This window comes from Neoarius graeffei, chromosome 16, assembly GCF_027579695.1.
Source record: "Neoarius graeffei isolate fNeoGra1 chromosome 16, fNeoGra1.pri, whole genome shotgun sequence".
Classification (NCBI taxonomy): domain Eukaryota; kingdom Metazoa; phylum Chordata; class Actinopteri; order Siluriformes; family Ariidae; genus Neoarius; species Neoarius graeffei.
In genome coordinates this window covers 59,673,299-59,692,853 of record NC_083584.1, presented here as the reverse complement: position 1 = coordinate 59,692,853, position 19,555 = coordinate 59,673,299, and the positions used below count along the sequence as shown (strand labels likewise).

General features: G+C 41.4%; 1 protein-coding gene across 3 annotated transcripts in view; it reads left to right on the top strand.

The window, feature by feature from the left end:
- Positions 1-19,555, top strand: part of col4a4 (collagen, type IV, alpha 4) — a 144,091-nt gene that overhangs the window by 95,406 nt on the left and 29,130 nt on the right. For all 3 annotated transcript variants that reach the window (XM_060943292.1, XM_060943294.1, XM_060943293.1), the window contains exons 21-33: positions 1,637-1,726; positions 6,069-6,229; positions 7,112-7,184; positions 7,267-7,373; positions 11,995-12,178; positions 13,581-13,649; positions 13,838-13,945; positions 14,211-14,429; positions 14,552-14,713; positions 15,283-15,450; positions 15,682-15,825; positions 16,540-16,647; positions 19,170-19,351. In XM_060943292.1, the coding sequence (XP_060799275.1) occupies positions 1,637-1,726; positions 6,069-6,229; positions 7,112-7,184; positions 7,267-7,373; positions 11,995-12,178; positions 13,581-13,649; positions 13,838-13,945; positions 14,211-14,429; positions 14,552-14,713; positions 15,283-15,450; positions 15,682-15,825; positions 16,540-16,647; positions 19,170-19,351 (1,775 nt within the window). The remainder of the gene's footprint in view (positions 1-1,636; positions 1,727-6,068; positions 6,230-7,111; positions 7,185-7,266; positions 7,374-11,994; positions 12,179-13,580; positions 13,650-13,837; positions 13,946-14,210; positions 14,430-14,551; positions 14,714-15,282; positions 15,451-15,681; positions 15,826-16,539; positions 16,648-19,169; positions 19,352-19,555) is intronic.

The following is a 19,555-nucleotide window of genomic DNA, read 5'->3' as shown; positions in this document are numbered from 1 at the left end:
GACCATTGCCCACCTACCCTGAAAATTTGAAGTCAATCGGTGCAACCGTCTAGATGCTAGATTGCAGTGGTGGGCCTTGCATTTCACACATGGGCCTTCAGTACTGCTCTGTCTGAATTAAATCCACCCCTCAATAATGCCTATAAAACTTCTATTGCAGCTACAGCTGCGACATTCATAAAAACATCAATAACAACCTCATATTGCAATGTTATTTCACAAAATAGCAACATTTTATCGATGTGTTCGCAAAATAGCAACATTTTATTTTATCGATGTGTGTGTTTATGCGCCTTATGAGACCTTGTGTGCATGTATGCGAATGAGGTCAGTCAGTATAGGCGAAGTAGATGACATCACTCGCCAATACGGAGATTATCTGAACTGAAAATCTATCCTCCTTTCTTTCCTCAAGAAAACGTCAATAACTCTGTCGTAGAAGTCGTTTGTTCTTTTTAGTCCCATCAAAAAGTCCCGTTCGATGGCCATCGAGGCCAATGCAGATAGTCGAGCCTGTCCTGTCATGTTTCTCGCATACGTTTTGATTCTCTTGAGGGCTGAAAATGTCCGTTCGACAGAAGCAGTGGATACGGGGATGGTCACAGAACGATGTCCAGCTTTTCTGGAAAAGTCCTCCGGGAAAATGGTTGTGACAATAAATTTGCCACCATATCAACTTCTCCCCCTCCTTCGGCCATTTTGGGTTGATAAAACAGATATTTATATTATTTAACTATTAAAAATTGAAGCTCGTTAATGCAGTTAAAAATTGCTAAGCTGACTAGCACTCAATTACTTTTTGTAGCATTCGCGTCATCGCAACTCCAGTGGAACTCTACCCAATCAAATGGTGAGAATACAATGACGTTTCCTAATGCATGCTTTGAGCCAATCAGAGCATATACGCCTGCAATGGGCTGTTGGGGCTCATCAGAGACGGCCTAATACGACTGGTTCTGGGCTCGCTAACTTGAATCTACAGTCTATGACACAGACAGGCCAGCAGAACTGATTGTACTGGCCTCCAGGCAGATTTATTTGCCTGGCAACAAATGATGGCTGAAATGTGATTGGTTAAAAATGCTTCGACGTGAAAAATACACGTCTGGCAGCAGCGCAGCCATGGGAAAGGAAACGGCCAGACCATTTGGAATTATTTAATAGTTATGAAATGAAATAAAAATAATAAACAAAAAATTAACATCAATCAGTCTGTCTGTGATTTTTTTTAGATATTTTCAGGCCAGCAGAGAAGGCCTTGCAGGCCCTGACGGCCCACCACTGCTAGATTGTTACACACACAAACAAACCGCACCGATTACAGTACTTCTCCCCACTTACTCTATCGTGGGCAAAGTAATAAACCAATGAGTGAAACAGAAACAAAGGCACGAAATGAACTCCAAACAAATAACATGAAAACTGGGAAGAGCAACGAGTACTGATATGATGGATTTGTGATAGAATGGCATATCGTATTGCAATTAATGATTTTTAAAAAGTAAAAATTCATCGTATAGCCATAAAGAATATAACTGTGTCGAGTTAAGTGTTGTCTGGCTTTAGTGTTAACTGTAGTCCACTTACCGTAGATGCCTTAACTTTGGGATATATTAATTTGTGTGTGTGTGTGTAGGATCCTACTGCGTTCCTGGCCAAAGAGGAGTTCCTGGTTTTGAAGGAGATAAAGGTCTACGCGGTCCAACAGGCATTCAGGGGAGGAAAGGTGATGTAACTACAACCTTCTCACAACCATAAGCAGAGATTGGGGGGGGTGCAGGGATGAGAGTTTTCCGCTTTTCGGCAGATTTCCGCTTCTTCTGAGTAAAAAACAACCTTTTTATATTATGCCAAATCCGTTGAGATTTTTTTTAATTAATTGAGGGGGGTTAGGTATGTTCCTTCATGTTGTTCAAACTTAATTAACTCCAACGATGTTTACACATTATTTGTAAGTCGCCATCTTTAGTCTTGTTTAGTCTCATTGAATGTGATGTAAAATTCGTGTTATCTACATTGTTATTAGTCAAAACATCGATGTCGAGACCATAATAGCCAATCAAAACAGTTTTTGCAAAGACACCCACATCTGCTTTCTTTTATCAAAACTTACACATGTTCGTGAGCTGCATATCAAAAATACTTTCCTCTAATCGGCGTTTTTTCTCAAGATGCCGAATACTATTGACAAGCGAGATGAAGCGAAAGTACGTGAAATTGATGCTGGTATAAAAAAACAAGTTTAGCAAAGCAAAAGGAAAGCGAGAGAGGAGTGTGAGAGAGCAGAAGAGAGCCAGGTTAGAGCACGTAAAAACACAGGAGGAGCTGGCTAATGAAAGAAAAAGGAAAAAAGAGAGGACTGATGAGCTTTTGGCTTTGGCCAAGAAGCTGAAGAAGAATTCTAAATGATCAAATGAAAATTTGTTTCAAAAATAACTGGGAACTGTAAACAACTTAACTGTAAAAAGTGTGAATAGACATTTTCCTTTTGAAGAAAACAAACAAGTGATGCGGACAATAAGATAAAGACAGTCCCCATAAAATATGCATTTGTTTGATTCAGTACATTGAATATATGATAATTTGAATTATAGCTGACAGTGTTAATAACTGTGTAACTTGAAAGTTTAAATAGACATTGTGAAGAAATCATATACAAGTAATGTGTACATTCGGAAAAGGTCAGTCTCGATAAGATATATAAATGTTTTTATTTAATTCAATATACTGAATATATGAAAATTTGAATTATTAATGGAACTGTAAATAACTATGGATTTTAATCGACATTTTTTAGAAAAACAAGTGATGTTGACAATGAGTAATAACCAGTCCCCATAAAATGTAGATATTTTGAATTAATGCAATACACATATTGATTTTGATATGTGTTGTTCTATATAATAGTGTTTTTATTTCAATAATTATGAAAATAGGCGGGGCGGCACGGTGGTGTAGTGGTTAGCGCTGTCGCCTCACAGCAAGAAGGTCCTGGGTTGGAGCCCCGGGGCCGGCGAGGGCCTTTCTGTGTGGAGTTTGCATGTTCTCCCCGTGTCCGCGTGGGTTTCCTCCGGGTGCTCCGGTTTCCCCCACAGTCCAAAGACATGCAGGTTAGGTTAACTGGTGACTCTAAATTGAGCGTAGGTGTGAATGTGAGTGTGAATGGTTGTCTGTGTCTATGTGTCAGCCCTGTGATGACCTGGCGACTTGTCCAGGGTGTACCCCGCCTTTCGCCCGTAGTCAGCTGGGATAGGCTCCAGCTTGCCTGCGACCCTGTAGAAGGATAAAGCGGCTAGAGATAATGAGATGAGATGAGATGAAAATAGGCATCAGGTGTTTTAATTAACTACAGCTCAGATTGCAGGAAATAGGGTGTGTAAGGTCTCATTTTGAAAAAAATTTCCCAGGGGGTGTCCCCCGGACCCCCCCCTTATTACTTCGGGCGCCTTCGGCGCCCTCAGGACATTTTACAGATTTTCTGCTTTTTTCATCAGGACCCACTCTCATCCCTGGGGGAGGGGGGGGGGGGGGGGGCGGGGGGGGGGGGGGGTGATATCGCAAAATATGTATGTATATACAGTCAAGCTGGAAAGTCTGCACACCCCTTTCACCTTCTCCACGTTTTATTATGTTACAGACTTAGTATTCTGCAATAGATTGAGTTCATTTTTTGTCACAAAATTCTACACAAAATAGCCCATAATGACAAAGTGAAAGCAATTTTTTAGAAAATATGCAATTTTATTTTACTGACAAAAATAGGTTATTTAGGGGTTACATATCTGTACACACCCTTAGCCTAATACTTGGTTGATCCACCTTTGGCGGCATCTTGGGGAAAGAAGCTACAAGCTTGGCACACTTGTTTCTTAACATTTTTGCCCATTCCTCTTGGCATATCCTAGCAAGCACCGTCAGGTTGGATGGGGAGCATCGGTACACATCCATTTTCATCTCCTTTCACAGATGTTCAATTGGATTCAGGTCTGGGCTCTGGCTGGGCCACTCAAGGACATTCACAGACTTTCTCCGAAGCCACTCGTTTGTTCTGTTGGCTGTGTGCTTGAGGTTGTTGTCATGTTGGAAGGTAAACCTTCGCCCCAGTCGGAGGTCCAGAGTGCTCTGGAGCAGGTTTTCTTCAAGGATTTCAGTGTACTTAGCTGCATTCATCTTTCCCTCTATCAGGACTAGTTGCCCTGTTCCTGCTGCTGAAAAACATCCCCACGTCATGATGCTGCCGCCACCATGCTTCACTGTAGGGATGGCATTAGCCAGGTGATGAGCGGTGCCTGGTTTCCTCCAGATGTGATGCTTGGTATTCAGGCCAAAAACTTCAATTTTGGTTTCATCAGACCAGAGAATCTTGTTTCTCATGGTTTGAGAGTCCTCTAAGTGTCTTTTGGCAAACTCCAAGCAGGCTGTCATGTGCCTTTTACTAAGGAGTGGCTTCTGTCTGGCCACTCTACCATAAAGGCCTGATTTGTGGAGTGCTGCCTGGATGGTTGATCTTCTGAAAGGTTCTCCCATCTCCACAAGGATACACTGGAGCTCTGTTAGAGTGACCCTTGGGTTCCTGCTCACCTCCCTGGCCAAGGCCCGTCTTTCCCGATCGCTCAGTTTCGCCAGGCGGCCAGGTCTAGGAAGATTCTTGGTGGTTCCAAACTTCTTCCATTTACAGATGATGGTGGCCACTGCGCTCTTTGGGACCTGTAAAGCTGCAGTGATTTTTCTGTACCCTTCTCCAGATCTATGCCTTGACACAATCCTGTTTCTGAGGTCTGCAGATAATTCCTTTGACCCCATGGCTTGGAGTTTGCTCTGACATGCACCGTCAACTGTGGGACCTTATACAGGCAGGTGTTGGTAATCCCCAATCATGTCCAATCAGTTGAATTTACCACAGGTGGACTCCAGTTAAGTTGTAGAAACATCTCAAGCAGTATCAGTGGAAACAAAATGCACCTCAGCTCACTTTTGGGTGTCATATCAAAGGGTGTGCACACTTGTGTACGTGATATTTTGAATAAATTAGCACAAATGTCTAAAAACCTGCTTTCACTTTGTCATTATGGTCTATTTTGTGTAGAATTTTGTGACAAAAAATGGAACTCTATTGTAGAATAAGTCTGTAACGTAATAAAATGTGGCAGACTTTCTGTGTGTGTGTCTGTATATCTCATCTCATCATTATCTCTAGCCGCTTTATCCTGTTCTACAGGGTCGCAGGCAAGCTGGAGCCTATCCCAGCTGACTACGGGTGAAAGGCGGGGTACACCCTGGACAAGTCGCCAGGTCATCACAGGGCTGACACATAGACACAGACAACCATTCACACTCACATTCACACCTACGCTCAATTTAGAGTCACCAGTTAACCTAACCTGCATGTCTTTGGGGGAAACCGGAGCACCCGGAGGAAACCCACGCGGACACGGGACTCAAACCTGGACCTTCTTGCTGTGAGGCGACAGCGCTAACCACTACACCACCGTGCCGCTGGCTTCTAATTTAATTCTGTAATTTTTTCAGTGTATTTAAAACCCAAAACATAAATTCCAGTATGCTTTATTGCATTTACGTCAAACTGCCAGACAGTGGTTCTGGATTAATACAGCTCCTCATTCACGCCAATATTGTGCCATAAAGCAGATGATGACATCCACATCAGATTATTTGCTGTTAACATGTTTTAAATCATATTATTTTGGATTTGTCGTGATAAGAAGCGCAACAGCGCCACCAATGTTCATAAGAAAAATACGCAGAATGGGATGAAAAAGTGAGGCGGACAAATCAGATTTTAACCTTCTCCCCATCACTCTGAACAATAATGTTCATTTTCACAATGTAAACTTTCTTATTAGCTTATTTTGGGGTGAAATCATTCTCAGGGAACTGTCAGTGGTGCACACAGAGCTGCTTGTTTGCACTGTTGCCCACAAAACAAGAAGTAATCAGTTATCTTCTGATTTACTTCTAGAAATATTTCATGTTTTGAAATATTCGCTTATCCCAGTGCTGATGTCTGCATGTGAAAATCCGTGTTTTGTGGGTGTGTGGTTTTACAGGTGACAATGGTGATTGTGCTTGTGAGACCAGTCCTAAAATTATTGGCTCTCAGGGTTTGCAAGGTGAATCAGGAGAACCTGGTGCTCCAGGACTGCAGGGGTTTCCCGGTCCACAAGGTGAACATGGCCCTGATGGAGATCCTGGGCTACAAGGAGAATCAGTAAGTAAAAAGTCCTCAAATAAATAAATACATAGTGCTTCAAAGAATTAATATTCAAAATTAATTTGAATATTAATTAGGATTACAGCACAGTACCACTGAATTCTCAAATCTGATGGGTCAGAAGGTGTGAATAAATTAAATCAAATGTTGATATTAATGTGCTGGTTCGGATATGTTATCATTTCTACAGCAACAGCTCATTCATAAGGATCTAATAATCTAGTACTGATAAACAGATTTGAAAAAAATATGCAAATCTTGGTGGAGTAAACATGGAAGGTAATCAGAAGGTTTCAGAAAGATTTTTTTTCTGTTGTGTTATCTTGTTTTTTTATTTAAATGAATGTAAATGGATTTAATTATTTACATTTATCTCAATATATTTCTATTTATTTATTTACTTAGTTGCTGAGTAGCCTTTTTTTTCTTTTTCTTTTTTTTTCCTGGATGTTAATTGCAACAGCGATTAGCAGCAGTGACTCCAGCAAGCTGGGAAAATAGTTCTGGCCTTTGTGCCTTGTGACAGGTGCACACTGACCCCTTCATCACGGAATAAGGGTCATTTGACCAAAACATTTAGGCATCCCTTGTTTCTGCAGACTTCTATGAGGAGACTAAAAGCAAATCATTGGATAATAAACATTTAAATGTGAATTTCCACCTTTATATGTGTAAATATTAGGTAAATTATTCATATTTCAAAAGTGAATTTCGTTCAGTGGCCTGTGTGTGTGTGTGTGTGTGGGTGTGTGCGCGCATATATTATCTTACATAGAAGCTGATTTACATATTTTATTGTGGTATGAGCATGCCAGTAAAACAGAACCGGTTCTAATGTATGCTTTTACATGTTATCGATCAGTGCTGTGTGTTTTGCAGGGTTTTCCAGGTTTTCCAGGTTACAGGGGGATGAAAGGGGAAAAAGGAAACCTGTTTCTGATGAAGATCAAGGGTGAGACATGTAGCAGATCGATCATGCAGTGTTCTGTACATTGTTTAAACTGAAAATTTTAAATGTTCACATTTACTTTAAGGTGAAAAGGGACAGCCCGGGACAACAGGGACTTGTGGTTCTCCAGGAGTCAGTGGCAAGAGAGGGGATTCAGGGCAGCCTGGGCCTGCAGGTGATTGTGGTTCAGAGGTTAGTGATTTAAAGGTTGAGGTAAAAGTATTGTGTCAATCAATAAGCATAGCATAGTCGATTATATAATAAGAAAGGATTAATGGACTGATGGATGGGTGGATGGTATACTTTGGGAGAAGGATTATTAAAGCCTTTCAATTTCATAAAGTCGGTAAAATTTAGTTCCCTCTGAAATGTGGTCATTGTGACACACACACACACACATATATATATATATATATATATATATATATATATATATATATATATATATATATGTATGTGTGTGTGTATATATATATATATACACCGTGTATATATATATATATATATATATATATATATATATATATATATATATAAATAATCTCATCTCATTATCTCTAGCCGCTGTATCCTGTTCTACAGGGTCGCAGGCAAGCTGGAGCCTATCCCAGCTGACTACGGGCGAAAGGCAGGGTACACCCTGGACAAGTCGCCAGGTCATCACAGGGCTGACACATAGACACAGACAACCATTCACACTCACATTCACACCTACGGTCAATTTAGAGTCACCAGTTAACCTAACCTGCATGTCTTTGGACTGTGGGGGAAACCGGAGCACCCGGAGGAAACCCACGCAGACACGGGGAGAACATGCAAACTCCACACAGAAAGGCCCTCGCCGGCCACGGGGCTCGAACGTGGACCTTCTTGCTGTGAGGCGACAGTGCTAACCACTACACCACCGTGCCACCACACACATTATATATATATATATATATATTAGAGAGAGAGAGTGTCAGGTAGCAAAACTTGCCAAGTCTTGTTTTTGATAATAATATACAAGTTCAGATATAAATCCATAAATCTGGACTTGTTGTAATGTTGGTAGGCTGCTGTTTCATAGTTAATTATGCAGGGGAACTTTGCGCATAAAAAGAGCCCTGAAACCACATATAGGAAATTGGTATAAAAGTATTACATCATTAATATGCAATTATTATATCCATAATGGGTGTAATTTGTGGCACACAACCTTTTTACTCAGGTCAAAAGCATGGTTCATACATTAGATACCCATTTAACCCTAAAAGGACCTAAACTACTGCGTGGGATCAGTTCGAACCTCAGAGGTGGTGTGGTGTGCTGCTCAGTCTATTCAACTGACATAACTTTGTGCTTTTAGGAGTTTGTTACTCTATGGATTCTTTATCTAAAAGTATGCTTGTTTCAAGATTGATGAAAAAAAGTGTTTCATAAGGTGACTAATTTTCTGTTGGGGTCCTATAACTCTGTCGCAAAAATATTTCAGCAAGTTCGTCGGCTATCTGTATGTTTGCATGCTTGTCTCAGATGTCTGCCATAATTAAGAATAGAACTCTTTTTTTCTTACAAATTGTAGATAACTAGTGAACCTGTTAGCTATAGAGTTACTGAAATGTCTGATGCTTATCTGTCCATGCACTCTCCATGTGCAACCACAACAGATTCCTCATCCTTGCACCGATCCTGTAAATATGCTTTGTGCTAATATGCTAATACTTAATAACAATGTGTCCACATACCAACTCTTCAATAAAAAGCTGGGATAAGTGACTCCTTATTTGAATAAAAGACTTTATAAGACAAAATTTGAAACCTGCACATGTCAAATATAATATTTCGAATGAGAAGTATCATTCGTTTTTTACTTATTCATTAATACGGAATATCAAATGATGAAGAGTTCATTGCATCATAAACATGTGGACACATTTGAAGGTAGCTTAATATGCATGCTCTTAGAAAATGGATGTGGTGATGCATGCCAAAACAGAACAACAGACAGTCCAGCAGATACAGAGGAAACTGACATTGTCTAGTTGTGAAAGTGACATTGTTTACTTTTGAAAATAGTCCAGTGGCTGTTCTGGTCATAATATGCGTTACCAGTGACTGCTTTTATCTTCGTGTTTTGTGTTTGAATCCTTAGGCAAAGTGCTACTTCTTGATGTAGTTTGGGCATAAAAAAACAAACTGCTAGCAGCTTAGTAATAAATGTATCACAGAAATTTCTGAAATGAGAGATTGTGAGCTGAGTTCTGGAATGCAGATAAGCTATAAATATTCTCAAGTTCTGTAGCAATAGTGTAAAATATTTCTGGCTTTTTTATGTTCTCTACGTACTTAAATGTCTCATTTTAAACTTGATAATATAATGTAAATACAACCCCGATTCCAAAAAAGTTGGGACAAAGGACAAATTGTAAATAAAAATGGAATGCAATGATGTGGAAGTTTCAAAATTCCATATTTTATTCAGAATAGAACATAGATGACATATCAAATGTTTAAACTGAGAAAATGTATCATTTAAAGAGAAAAATTAGGTGATTTTAAATTTCATGGCAACAACACATCTCAAAAAAGTTGGGACAAGGCCATGTTTACCACTGTGAGACATCCCCTTTTCTCTTTACAACAGTCTGTAAACATCTGGGGACTGAGGAGACAAGTTGCTCAAGTTTAGGGATAGGAATGTTAACCCATTCTTGTCTAATGTAGGATTCTAGTTGCTCAACTGTCTTGGGTCTTTTTTGTCGTATCTTCCGTTTTATGATGCGCCAAATGTTTTCTATGGGTGAAAGATCTGGACTGCAGGCTGGCCAGTTCAGTACCCGGACCCTTCTTCTACGCAGCCATGATGCTGTAATTGATGCAGTATGTGGTTTGGCATTGTCATGTTGGAAAATGCAAGGTCTTCCCTGAAAGAGACGTCGTCTGGATGGGAGCACATGTTGCTCTAGAACCTGGACATACCTTTCAGCATTGATGGGGTCTTTCCAGATGTGTAAGCTGCCCATGCCACACGCACTAATGCAACCCCATACCATCAGAGATGCAGGCTTCTGAACTGAGCGCTGATAACAACTTGGGTCGTCCTTCTCCTCTTCAGTCCAAATGACATGGCGTCCCTGATTTCCATAAAGAACTTCACATTTTGATTCGTCTGACCACAGAACAGTTTTCCACTTTGCCACAGTCCATTTTAAATGAGCCTTGGCCCAGAGAAGACGTCTGCGCTTCTGGATCATGTTTAGATACGGCTTCTTCTTTGAACTATAGAGTTTTAGCTGGCAACGGCGGATGGCACGGTGAATTGTGTTCACAGATAATGTTCTCTGGAAATATTCCTGAGCCCATTTTGTGATTTCCAATACAGAAGCATGCCTGTATGTGATGCAGTGCCGTCTAAGGGCCCGAAGATCACGGGCACCCAGTATGGTTTTCCGGCCTTGACCCTTACGCACAGAGATTCTTCCAGATTCTCTGAATCTTTTGATGATATTATGCACTGTAGATGATGATATGTTCAAACTCTTTGCAATTTTACACTGTCAAACTCCTTTCTGATATTGCTCCACTATTTGTCGGCGCAGAATTAGGGGGATTGGTGATCCTCTTCCCATCTTTACTTCTGAGAGCCGCTGCCACTCCAAGATGCTCTTTTTATACCCAGTCATGTTAATGACCCATTGCCAATTGACCTAATGAGTTGCAATTTGGTCCTCCAGCTGTTCCTTTTTTGTACCTTTAACTTTTCCAGCCTCTTATTGCCCCTGTCCCAACTTTTTTGAGATGTGTTGCTGTCATGAAATTTCAAATGAGCCAATGTTTGGCATGGAATTTCAAAATGTCTCACTTTCGACATTTGATATGTTGTCTATGTTCTATTGTGAATACAATATCAGTTTTTGAGATTTGTAAATTATTGCATTCCGTTTTTATTTACAATTTGTACTTTGTCCCAACTTTTTTGGAATCAGGGTTGTATATGCTCCCTGACTAATATGTTTATTTCTGTAATATCTCACAAAATATCAGGCCGTTCTGTGGCTGGGAAGTTATTTAATATGAAGGGATTCCCGAGCAAATAATGTGCATGAAATCGGTTGCTTTGCGCAGTCAAGCAGACCGAGGAAGTCCATGTGCGCATGCGCAGGCTTACCTTTTCCTTCTTCTTTTGGGTTTTACAGCAGCTGGCATCCACAGTGTTGCATTACTGCCATCTCCAGGTTTATCTTTGACCGTGCACTAAGAGTTCTATCGTTCTGTCACTAAACGAACAGCTGATCACACCGAGGTGCTCGTTGACCGCCGATATTTATTAGTTTGGTCCTGCGTTTCCTTTCCTTCACAATATAATGTCTTTTCTTCTCACTTTCCATTACTGTCGTCAGTTTTTCACGATTCATTCGCACGATCACGTCCTCCATGTTCCTCTCCTGTTTCAAATTTGTATCCCACAATGCCTTGCGTGAACGGGGAAAGCCCACCACATGATGCATGACGTAGTGTCTTGAATTGGGTCATGGTGCAGCAGGAAAAAACAGCAGAGAATTTAGGGCCACGTGGAGATAAATTCATTAATTGTTCAATTTTTTTTTTAATTAATAAAATTGGAAGTCTGTGATTCGAATTCAGTAGCTTTCGGTCCACTAAACAAAAATAATTGGGTGTCGGGGAAAATTCTTTTTATGACATACACTTGAAAAATCTGAAAGGCAGTACAGCTTTAATCATTGGATCAAGAATTTCTCTATGTCTAGTGAAATATGCTTGATGTAGCAGTTCTTCTTCACATTGACTGACTGATGGTTATTTATTTTTTAAGGGTGACAGTTTAAAAGGTTTTCCTGGTGATAGAGGTTGCCCAGGAGACATAGGCTTCAAAGGTGAAAGAGGTCCCTGTGGACCACAAGGCCTAGGTATTCCTGGGCCAGTAGGTTGTCGAGGACAAGAAGGTGACCAGGGACCTCCAGGATTGAGAGGAACTGTTGGGCGTAAAGGAAACAAAGGTAAAATCAAAAACTTGTTTTTCTTTGTAATTTTCCAAGAGTGTACAAGACATCATTAATCTTCAGCAACTGCGTTATCTTAATGTCACATACCCCTTTTCCACCAAATCAGTTCCAGGGCTGGTTTGAGGCCAGTGCTTAGTTTGGAACCGGGTTTTCGGTTTCCACTGACAAAGAACTGGCTCTGGGCCAGAAAAAACGGTTCCAGGGTAGCACCAGGTCTTTGCTGGGCTAGAGGAAAGAACTGCTACGTCGCGGGGGGGCGGAGTTGTTAAGACCAACAACAATGACAAGACTGTGAGAGGGCACCATTTTTAAATAAGCGACGAGATATCATGGATGCAGTAAAGCAGCAGTCATCCATTGTTGTTGTTGTTGCTGCTTCTTCTTCTTCTTCTCCATATTGTTGTTGCTTCGATGTTCGCGCCAAGGTTTATGCAAACACAGTGACGTAACTGACGTATACAGTGATGTAATGATGTGGCTCCCCTTAGCACCCCGAGCTATGGAAAAGCAAACTGGTTCTCAGCTGGCTCACAAGTTGAACGAGTTGTGAACCAGCACCAGCACTGGCCCCGAACCAGCCCTGGAACTGATTTGGTGGAAAAGGGGTAACAGTGGATCCGGAGCCAATCCCAGTAACAGTGGGCACAGGATAGGAGAATTTTCCCCAGCATCATTCTCATACACACATTCACAAACTCATACCTATGAACAATTTGCTATAGCCAAGTGGGAGGAAACCTGGAGAGCATGTGAAACTCCACGTGGATTCTAACCCGGCTCAGGATCGAACTCAGGACCTTGAAGCTGTGAGGCAGCAATGCTAATCCAGGAGGTGTCATTACTAATACAAAAAAGACCAAGTGACAATTGTCCAATCCTCAATTGTTGAGTTTTAAGGAGCATGTGCCAACTGTTGCCCCAGATTTCTGTTCTTATCTGACAGAAACAGAACCTGCCTCAAGGTTTAAAGTATTGCACGTTTTGAGATGCTTTTCTGCCCAGCATGGTTGTAAAGAGTGGTTATTTAAGTTACTGTCAATCACAGGATGTCTTTTTTGTGTGTGTGATTTTTTTTTCACACCATTTTGTATTAAACGCTAGAGATGCTGATGTGTGTGAAAATCCCAGGAGATTCCAGCAGTTTGTGAAATATTCATACCAGCACATCTGGCACCAGCAACCATGCCAAAGTCACTAAGATCATATTTTCTTCTCATTCTGATATTTGATATGGACTACATGTGTAGTTGAGTGTAAGCCATGAATCTATACAAAATAGCCCATAATATTCAAGTGAGGGGGATGTAAATAGTTTGTATGATCTAACATTGTCCAGCAAAAGTCACTGATCAGGAAAGGAGGGCTGCATGATGAGTTGACTTTGCTTTCTGTATAGGTGATACACAGCCCTGTATACCTGGCAGTCCTGGAGTCCGTGGACCAAAGGGAGAGCATGGTGACCAAGGTAACTTTAGCAGCAAAACAATAGATACATTAATCAATTAATGGCTGAGTTAATAAATAATAAATGAAAGGTTGAAAGGCGTTCAGTCATAAAAGTGCAAGTATTTGCATATTATTATAAGGAAAATTAGAGACATCAATTAGTGAAGGATAATACAGTTTACTGGAAGTCTTTTATGTTCTCTTCAGGATGTTTAGGAGAGCAGGGCAATCCAGGGCCTTCTGGGGATGATGGAGTTAACGGGCCAAAGGGAGAGAAAGGAAACATTGGAAGTCCTGGTCCTTGTGGCCCTACAGGTAGTGTAGTAGTACTAAAGCCACTGAGCCTAACTGTTTTCAGCAAAAGAAAGAAAGAAAGCTGAGAATGTTCTGCCAAGACTGGAGCTGTGGTCAGAAAACAACACCACTGAAGGCTACAATGGTGTGCAAGAGTACAATTAATGCATCTTGGGTATGGATAAAGATGAGCTATATTCTTGAACTCTACATTATCCCTCCAGTACAAGCCTTGCTACATTATAGTTGGACAATTTAACCATTTTTGTTTGTTTCTCTTTATAAGGGTTATGTGGATTTGAGGGGGATCCAGGAGACATTGGACTAGATGGCCAGAGTTTGCAAGGAGAACCAGGGATATGTGGTAATCCTGGACCCACTGGGTTAAAAGGATGCATTGGAGACTCATTGGTAGGATATCAAGGGCCATTGGGCCCAATTGGGTTCAATGGCTGTTCAGGAGCTAAAGGAGTCCCTGGAGCCCCAGGGTCACTTGGTCAAGAAGGTAGGCAAAAGACAAGCAAACTGTAATGGCATAAGGTAATAACCAAAAAAAGAGAAAGACAAACATGAAAACATATATTCTGATTAGATTTTTGGGTTGCTGTATGGTTTATGGCTTTACAGGCTCTCCTGGTGTACCTGGATCCCGAGGTAGGAAAGGAGCTCCAGGCGGAAATGGTCAGCCTGGAAGAAAAGGGTCCATTGGCCCATATCCAGTCCAGTGTGACAGTGGAACAATAGGTGACCCAGGACTGCCAGGAGACCCAGGCTGTAGTGGAAATCCAGGTGAGTATGTGTACCACATCAAGTGATGATAAAGGCATGTACCAAGTTGAAATTTTTACATTTTTGTGAAATACTCTGCTTACACATCACCGAGAAGGGTTCAGTAAGGACTGCATCAATGTTAATGTCAGGTTATTTTAGAAAATAAGGACATTTATCCATTGCTTTACACCTTGAATACATAAAGTAATCGAAGCTGGCAGTATAAATGTGAATTATTTCATGCTGACAAAATGTGACCATCATCAGCATAGGATAACAAGAAATAGAAATCATAGGGGTCAAAGAACAACTTTGCAAGCAGGCATATTTTTACTTTGGTACTTGTAGTGATCCTGCCCATTATGAAAAAAAATTGAAATTTTATTTTTTATGACATCGGATGAAAGATCTTTGGCGACATTATATGGAATGTACTCATAAGAAGTTAGCAGCATTATTTTGGAGAAATATGCTCATACAGGTTAATTGTTTCCAATCCCACTATCTGATGTCACCCAGAAGATGAAGGCTTTCCTTTTGATGTAAAGCCCTTTTGATGAGTTGAACTGGATGTGTATATATTTTAGGTGAACGTGGTGAGAAGGGATGTGCTGGACCCCCTGGCCTTCCTGGAAGGGGACTGAAAGGTGAAACTGGGAGACCAGGTCTACCTGGTGTTCGGGGGTACTGTGGTCCTCAGGGATGCCCAGGATCAGATGGAGAATCTGGTGGTCCTGGTACTAATGGTGTGAAAGGTAAAAAGTCCATATTCTAAAACTCAGTCAGATTAGTGATTGATTGGATTTTTTTTTTTTAGCAAAAACAAGGTGTAAGGTTTTCTTCCTGAGCTCATAAAATGTTCAATCCACTATTTATCAACTTAAGGCTGCAAGTGAAGGTTAAAATATACATGAATCCATGTTCCTGTTAGTTAAAATCTGAAGTATGAATATCTGCAAGCAAAACAATTTTATCATGCCCCTCAGGTTCTCCTGGACAACCCGGAAGGGATGGCTTACCTGGTGGTGTTGGTGAGTGTGGACATCAAGGACCACCTGGGATAAAAGGAGAGAAAGGCTTTGATGGGAGGCAAGGTTGTCTGGGGCACGATGGAGAGAAAGGAGAAAAAGGTATACTTCATGAAGAAATACTTAAAGAACAAACTCCACCCTGAAACACATTGAATATGTTTATTTTGAAATATTTGTGACATGATTAGTGATTCTGGTGCTAATTTGTTGATTGTTGCTGTATTTTTTCATTATTCCTAAGAGAAGATAGCAGTGATTTGCCACATCACAGGGTGACATTACTTGTGCGGTTACAATATTGTTTACAAATCATTGCTATATTCATAGAGCAAGTGTGTATTTAATAAAACTAAATTGTCATACAATCATAGTAAACCGGTACAGTCAATCAGGCCTATGCAGGACAGACAACCAACAGAAGTTGATAAACATGACACAAAGGAGGAGAACAAAAGGCAGTCAGAATACAAGGCTCAGTGTTGAAGGATGGTAAGACTTTGTCAAGTGGGTGTCTGTGTCTTGAGGAAGGTAATGCCTGGGCTGAAAGGGATAACAGTCAGGTTTCAAGGTTTGCTCCTAAAAACAAAAGTGCAAGAGTTTCTTTTTTCACCATTTTCCAGCATCATATTATTGAGCAATCCAACAGAGAAGTAGTGGAGCCAGGAAATGTTCCAGAATGTAATTCAGTTGTGCTAAGAGTCTCAGCAAATTCGCAAACCATGAGATGTTGGGTTCAAACCCAATACAATAGGTACTGGTTTAAAATAAAAAATAATGAAAAGTACATCAAAACCTGCATTGTCTCTCTTACAGGTCCCTGTGGAATTCCTGGGATGCCAGGAGAGGTTCATGTGAATGCTGAAAAAGGGAAGAACGGGACACCTGGAATGCCTGGGCCATGCGGTTTTCCTGGTCCCCGAGGTGAAAAACTTGAGAATTTCCTTTCTTTATCAGTGTGTATACCATGAAGTGCTTGATGGTATTTGTGGATTTTACTGTTTTAAATCTCAGTCATTGATATCCATTTTGCTTACACTTTTGCAGAAAGTTTTAGCAGAGCCCCATAGTCATAGAGTGTGGATACATAAAGAAACCCATGGAGTTGTTTTCTGATGGTTTCGGTCCTGTGCGTGCCTGCCACACCGCCTAGTAGCCAGTTTAGTAATTACAGTCATACACACCGCCTAGTGGCCAGTGTTAGTAATTACAGTCATACACACCGCCTAGTGGCCAGTGTTAGTAATTACCAGTCATACACCAGGGGCGTCACTAGGAATCAAGCTTTACTGGGGCACTGCCCCCCTGGCACACACACAAAATGCCCCCCCTGCACAATGCACCTTAACGTTCCTGTCCCCAACCTATGCAAAGTGGATAATTCTCATGCTCTCGTGGATGAAGTTATGCGAGGAATAGGTCAACGAGACGGAAAACACATCCCAGTCCCCAAAAAATGTATTGTTGGCATTTGGGCTTTTAATGCATGCTGATGCTAAACATGTCACCTCAACTCTCACGATTCATGAAATTAGCTGGTTAGTTATGACTGACTAGCACATAGCCTACGACCTTAATCTTACCTCTCTCACCCTCCTCCTCATCTGTCACTGTTTCCCTGCCCCTGTCTCTGCTTCGTGAGAAGAATTGTCTGATATCCATCTGGAAAATTAATTTAATATCGTTTAATTCGATGTAGTTTAATGGGTTTGTTAGAAAATGGTTTGCTTAGTTTTGTTGCAAAAACTTCGCGCTACCTTAACTCATCCAGAGCCCGTTCTCTGACTCATCCAAAGAGTAGACTCATCTCTCCAGTAGGCTAAATGGACTCATGGCACGCCGCACGCACGCTATGTTTACAGTGCGAATCTCCCTGACCAATCAGAAAATTAGTTAGAAAGAAGAGGTGATAGAAGTTTGAAACACACTCTGTCCTACAACTTACAGTAGATAAATGATCTGACAAAGAAACTAGTTTGTTACGAAAATCTTTCAACATTTTCTTACTGGGGCACAGCTGATTTTTACTGGGGCACGTGCCCCAGTAAAAAAGGCCTAGTGACGCCCCTGTCATACACACCGCCTAACTGTGGTGTACTGGTTAGCGCTGTCGCCTCACAGCAAGAAGGTCCTGGGTTCAAGCCCCGTGGCCGGTGAGGGCCTTTCTGTGTGGAGTTTGCATGTTCTCCCCGTGTCCGCGTGGGTTTCCTCCGGGTGCTCCGGTTTCCCCCACAGTCCAAAGACATGCAGGTTAGGTTAACTGGTGACTCTAAATTGACCGTAGGTGTGAATGTGAGTGTGAATGGTTGTCTGTGTCTATGTGTCAGCCCTGTGATGACCTGGCGACTTGTCCAGGGTGTACCCCGCCTTTCACCCGTAGTCAGCTGGGATAGGCTCCAGCTTGCCTGCGACCCTGTAGAAGGATAAAGCGGCTAGAGATAATGAGATGAGATGAGATAATGAGATGAGATACACCGCCTAGTGGCCAGTGTTAGTAATTACAGTCATACACACCACCTAGTGGCCAGTGTTAGTAATTACAGTCATACACACCACCTAGTGGCTAGTGTTATAGCCGAGAAAGAAAGAAAGAAAGCACAACTTTATTCATCACACACTTGTGAAATTTCCTCTCTGCATTTAACCCATCTGAAGCAGTGCACACACACATGCACAATGAGCACACACATATATACCCAGAGCAGTGGGCAGCCATGCTAACAGTGCCCAGGGAGCAGTTGAGGGTTAGGTGCCTCACTCAAGGGCACCTCAGCCCAAAGCTGTCCCATATTAACCTAACCACATATCTTTGGCTTGTGGGGGAAACCGGAGCACACTCATGCAGACATGGCGAGAACATGCAAACTCCACACAGAAAGGCCCTTGCCAGCCGCTGGGTTCGAACCCAGAAACTTCTTGCTGTGAGGCGACCGTGCTAACCACTACACCGCCATGCCGCCCAATAAGAAATAAAACAAAAGAGGCTGGCGATGATATCAGAAAATTCTACAACCCAGAAACAGATGGGAGCTCTGCTTTTAGGAAGTGCCTAAATCTATATATTATGATTGTGCTTATAATTATTTTCTCAGCGGGATCAGTGGACTATGAGTAATTCCAAGTAAAGAATAAAACACTTAGGGGCATGCTGTTATAGGAACATAATCAAAGATAGGGTGGTGTGATGAATTGGAGTTACTGTTACTAAACTGAAGTCAATTGTTTTCCAATAATATCACATCCCGAAGTGTTTTATTCTCCTAATGTAGCAATTTGAAGAAAAAAAATTGCAATTTCTTTATTTGCTAATGAATAATGGAACTGAAACAATCCCTCACAGACCACTGACTGAATTTTGACTAGTGCATTAATGCAACAGATATACAGTAGTTTGGTTCTAGAAATAAACACATTGTATTCTATGATGTTGTCTCTATCTATCTCAGGTGATAAAGGTGTGAAAGGGGAATGCGGTGCAGATGGGATTCCAGGGTATCCTGGACCTCCAGGTTGTGAGAGTGGCCCTCCAGGGCCACAAGGTCCCTGTGGAAAGCCAGGTGAACCTGGACCCAAGGGCTCACCAGGGTTGAAAGGCTATTGCGGATTTCCTGGAGTACCTGGAGAGCCAGTGAGTTAATAAAGCATAGTATTTAACTTTCGTATTCTCTTAGATTCCCATTTTAACTCTTTTTTTTTTGGGGGGGGGGTTGTTTTGTTTTGTTTTTTACCAGAGAACAAGAAACAGAATTTCTGCCTGTTTTGGGGTGTCCATGTATTTATGATGTCACACTCCACAGTAGTGGTTAATGGTTCATATGACAGTAGACAGTCA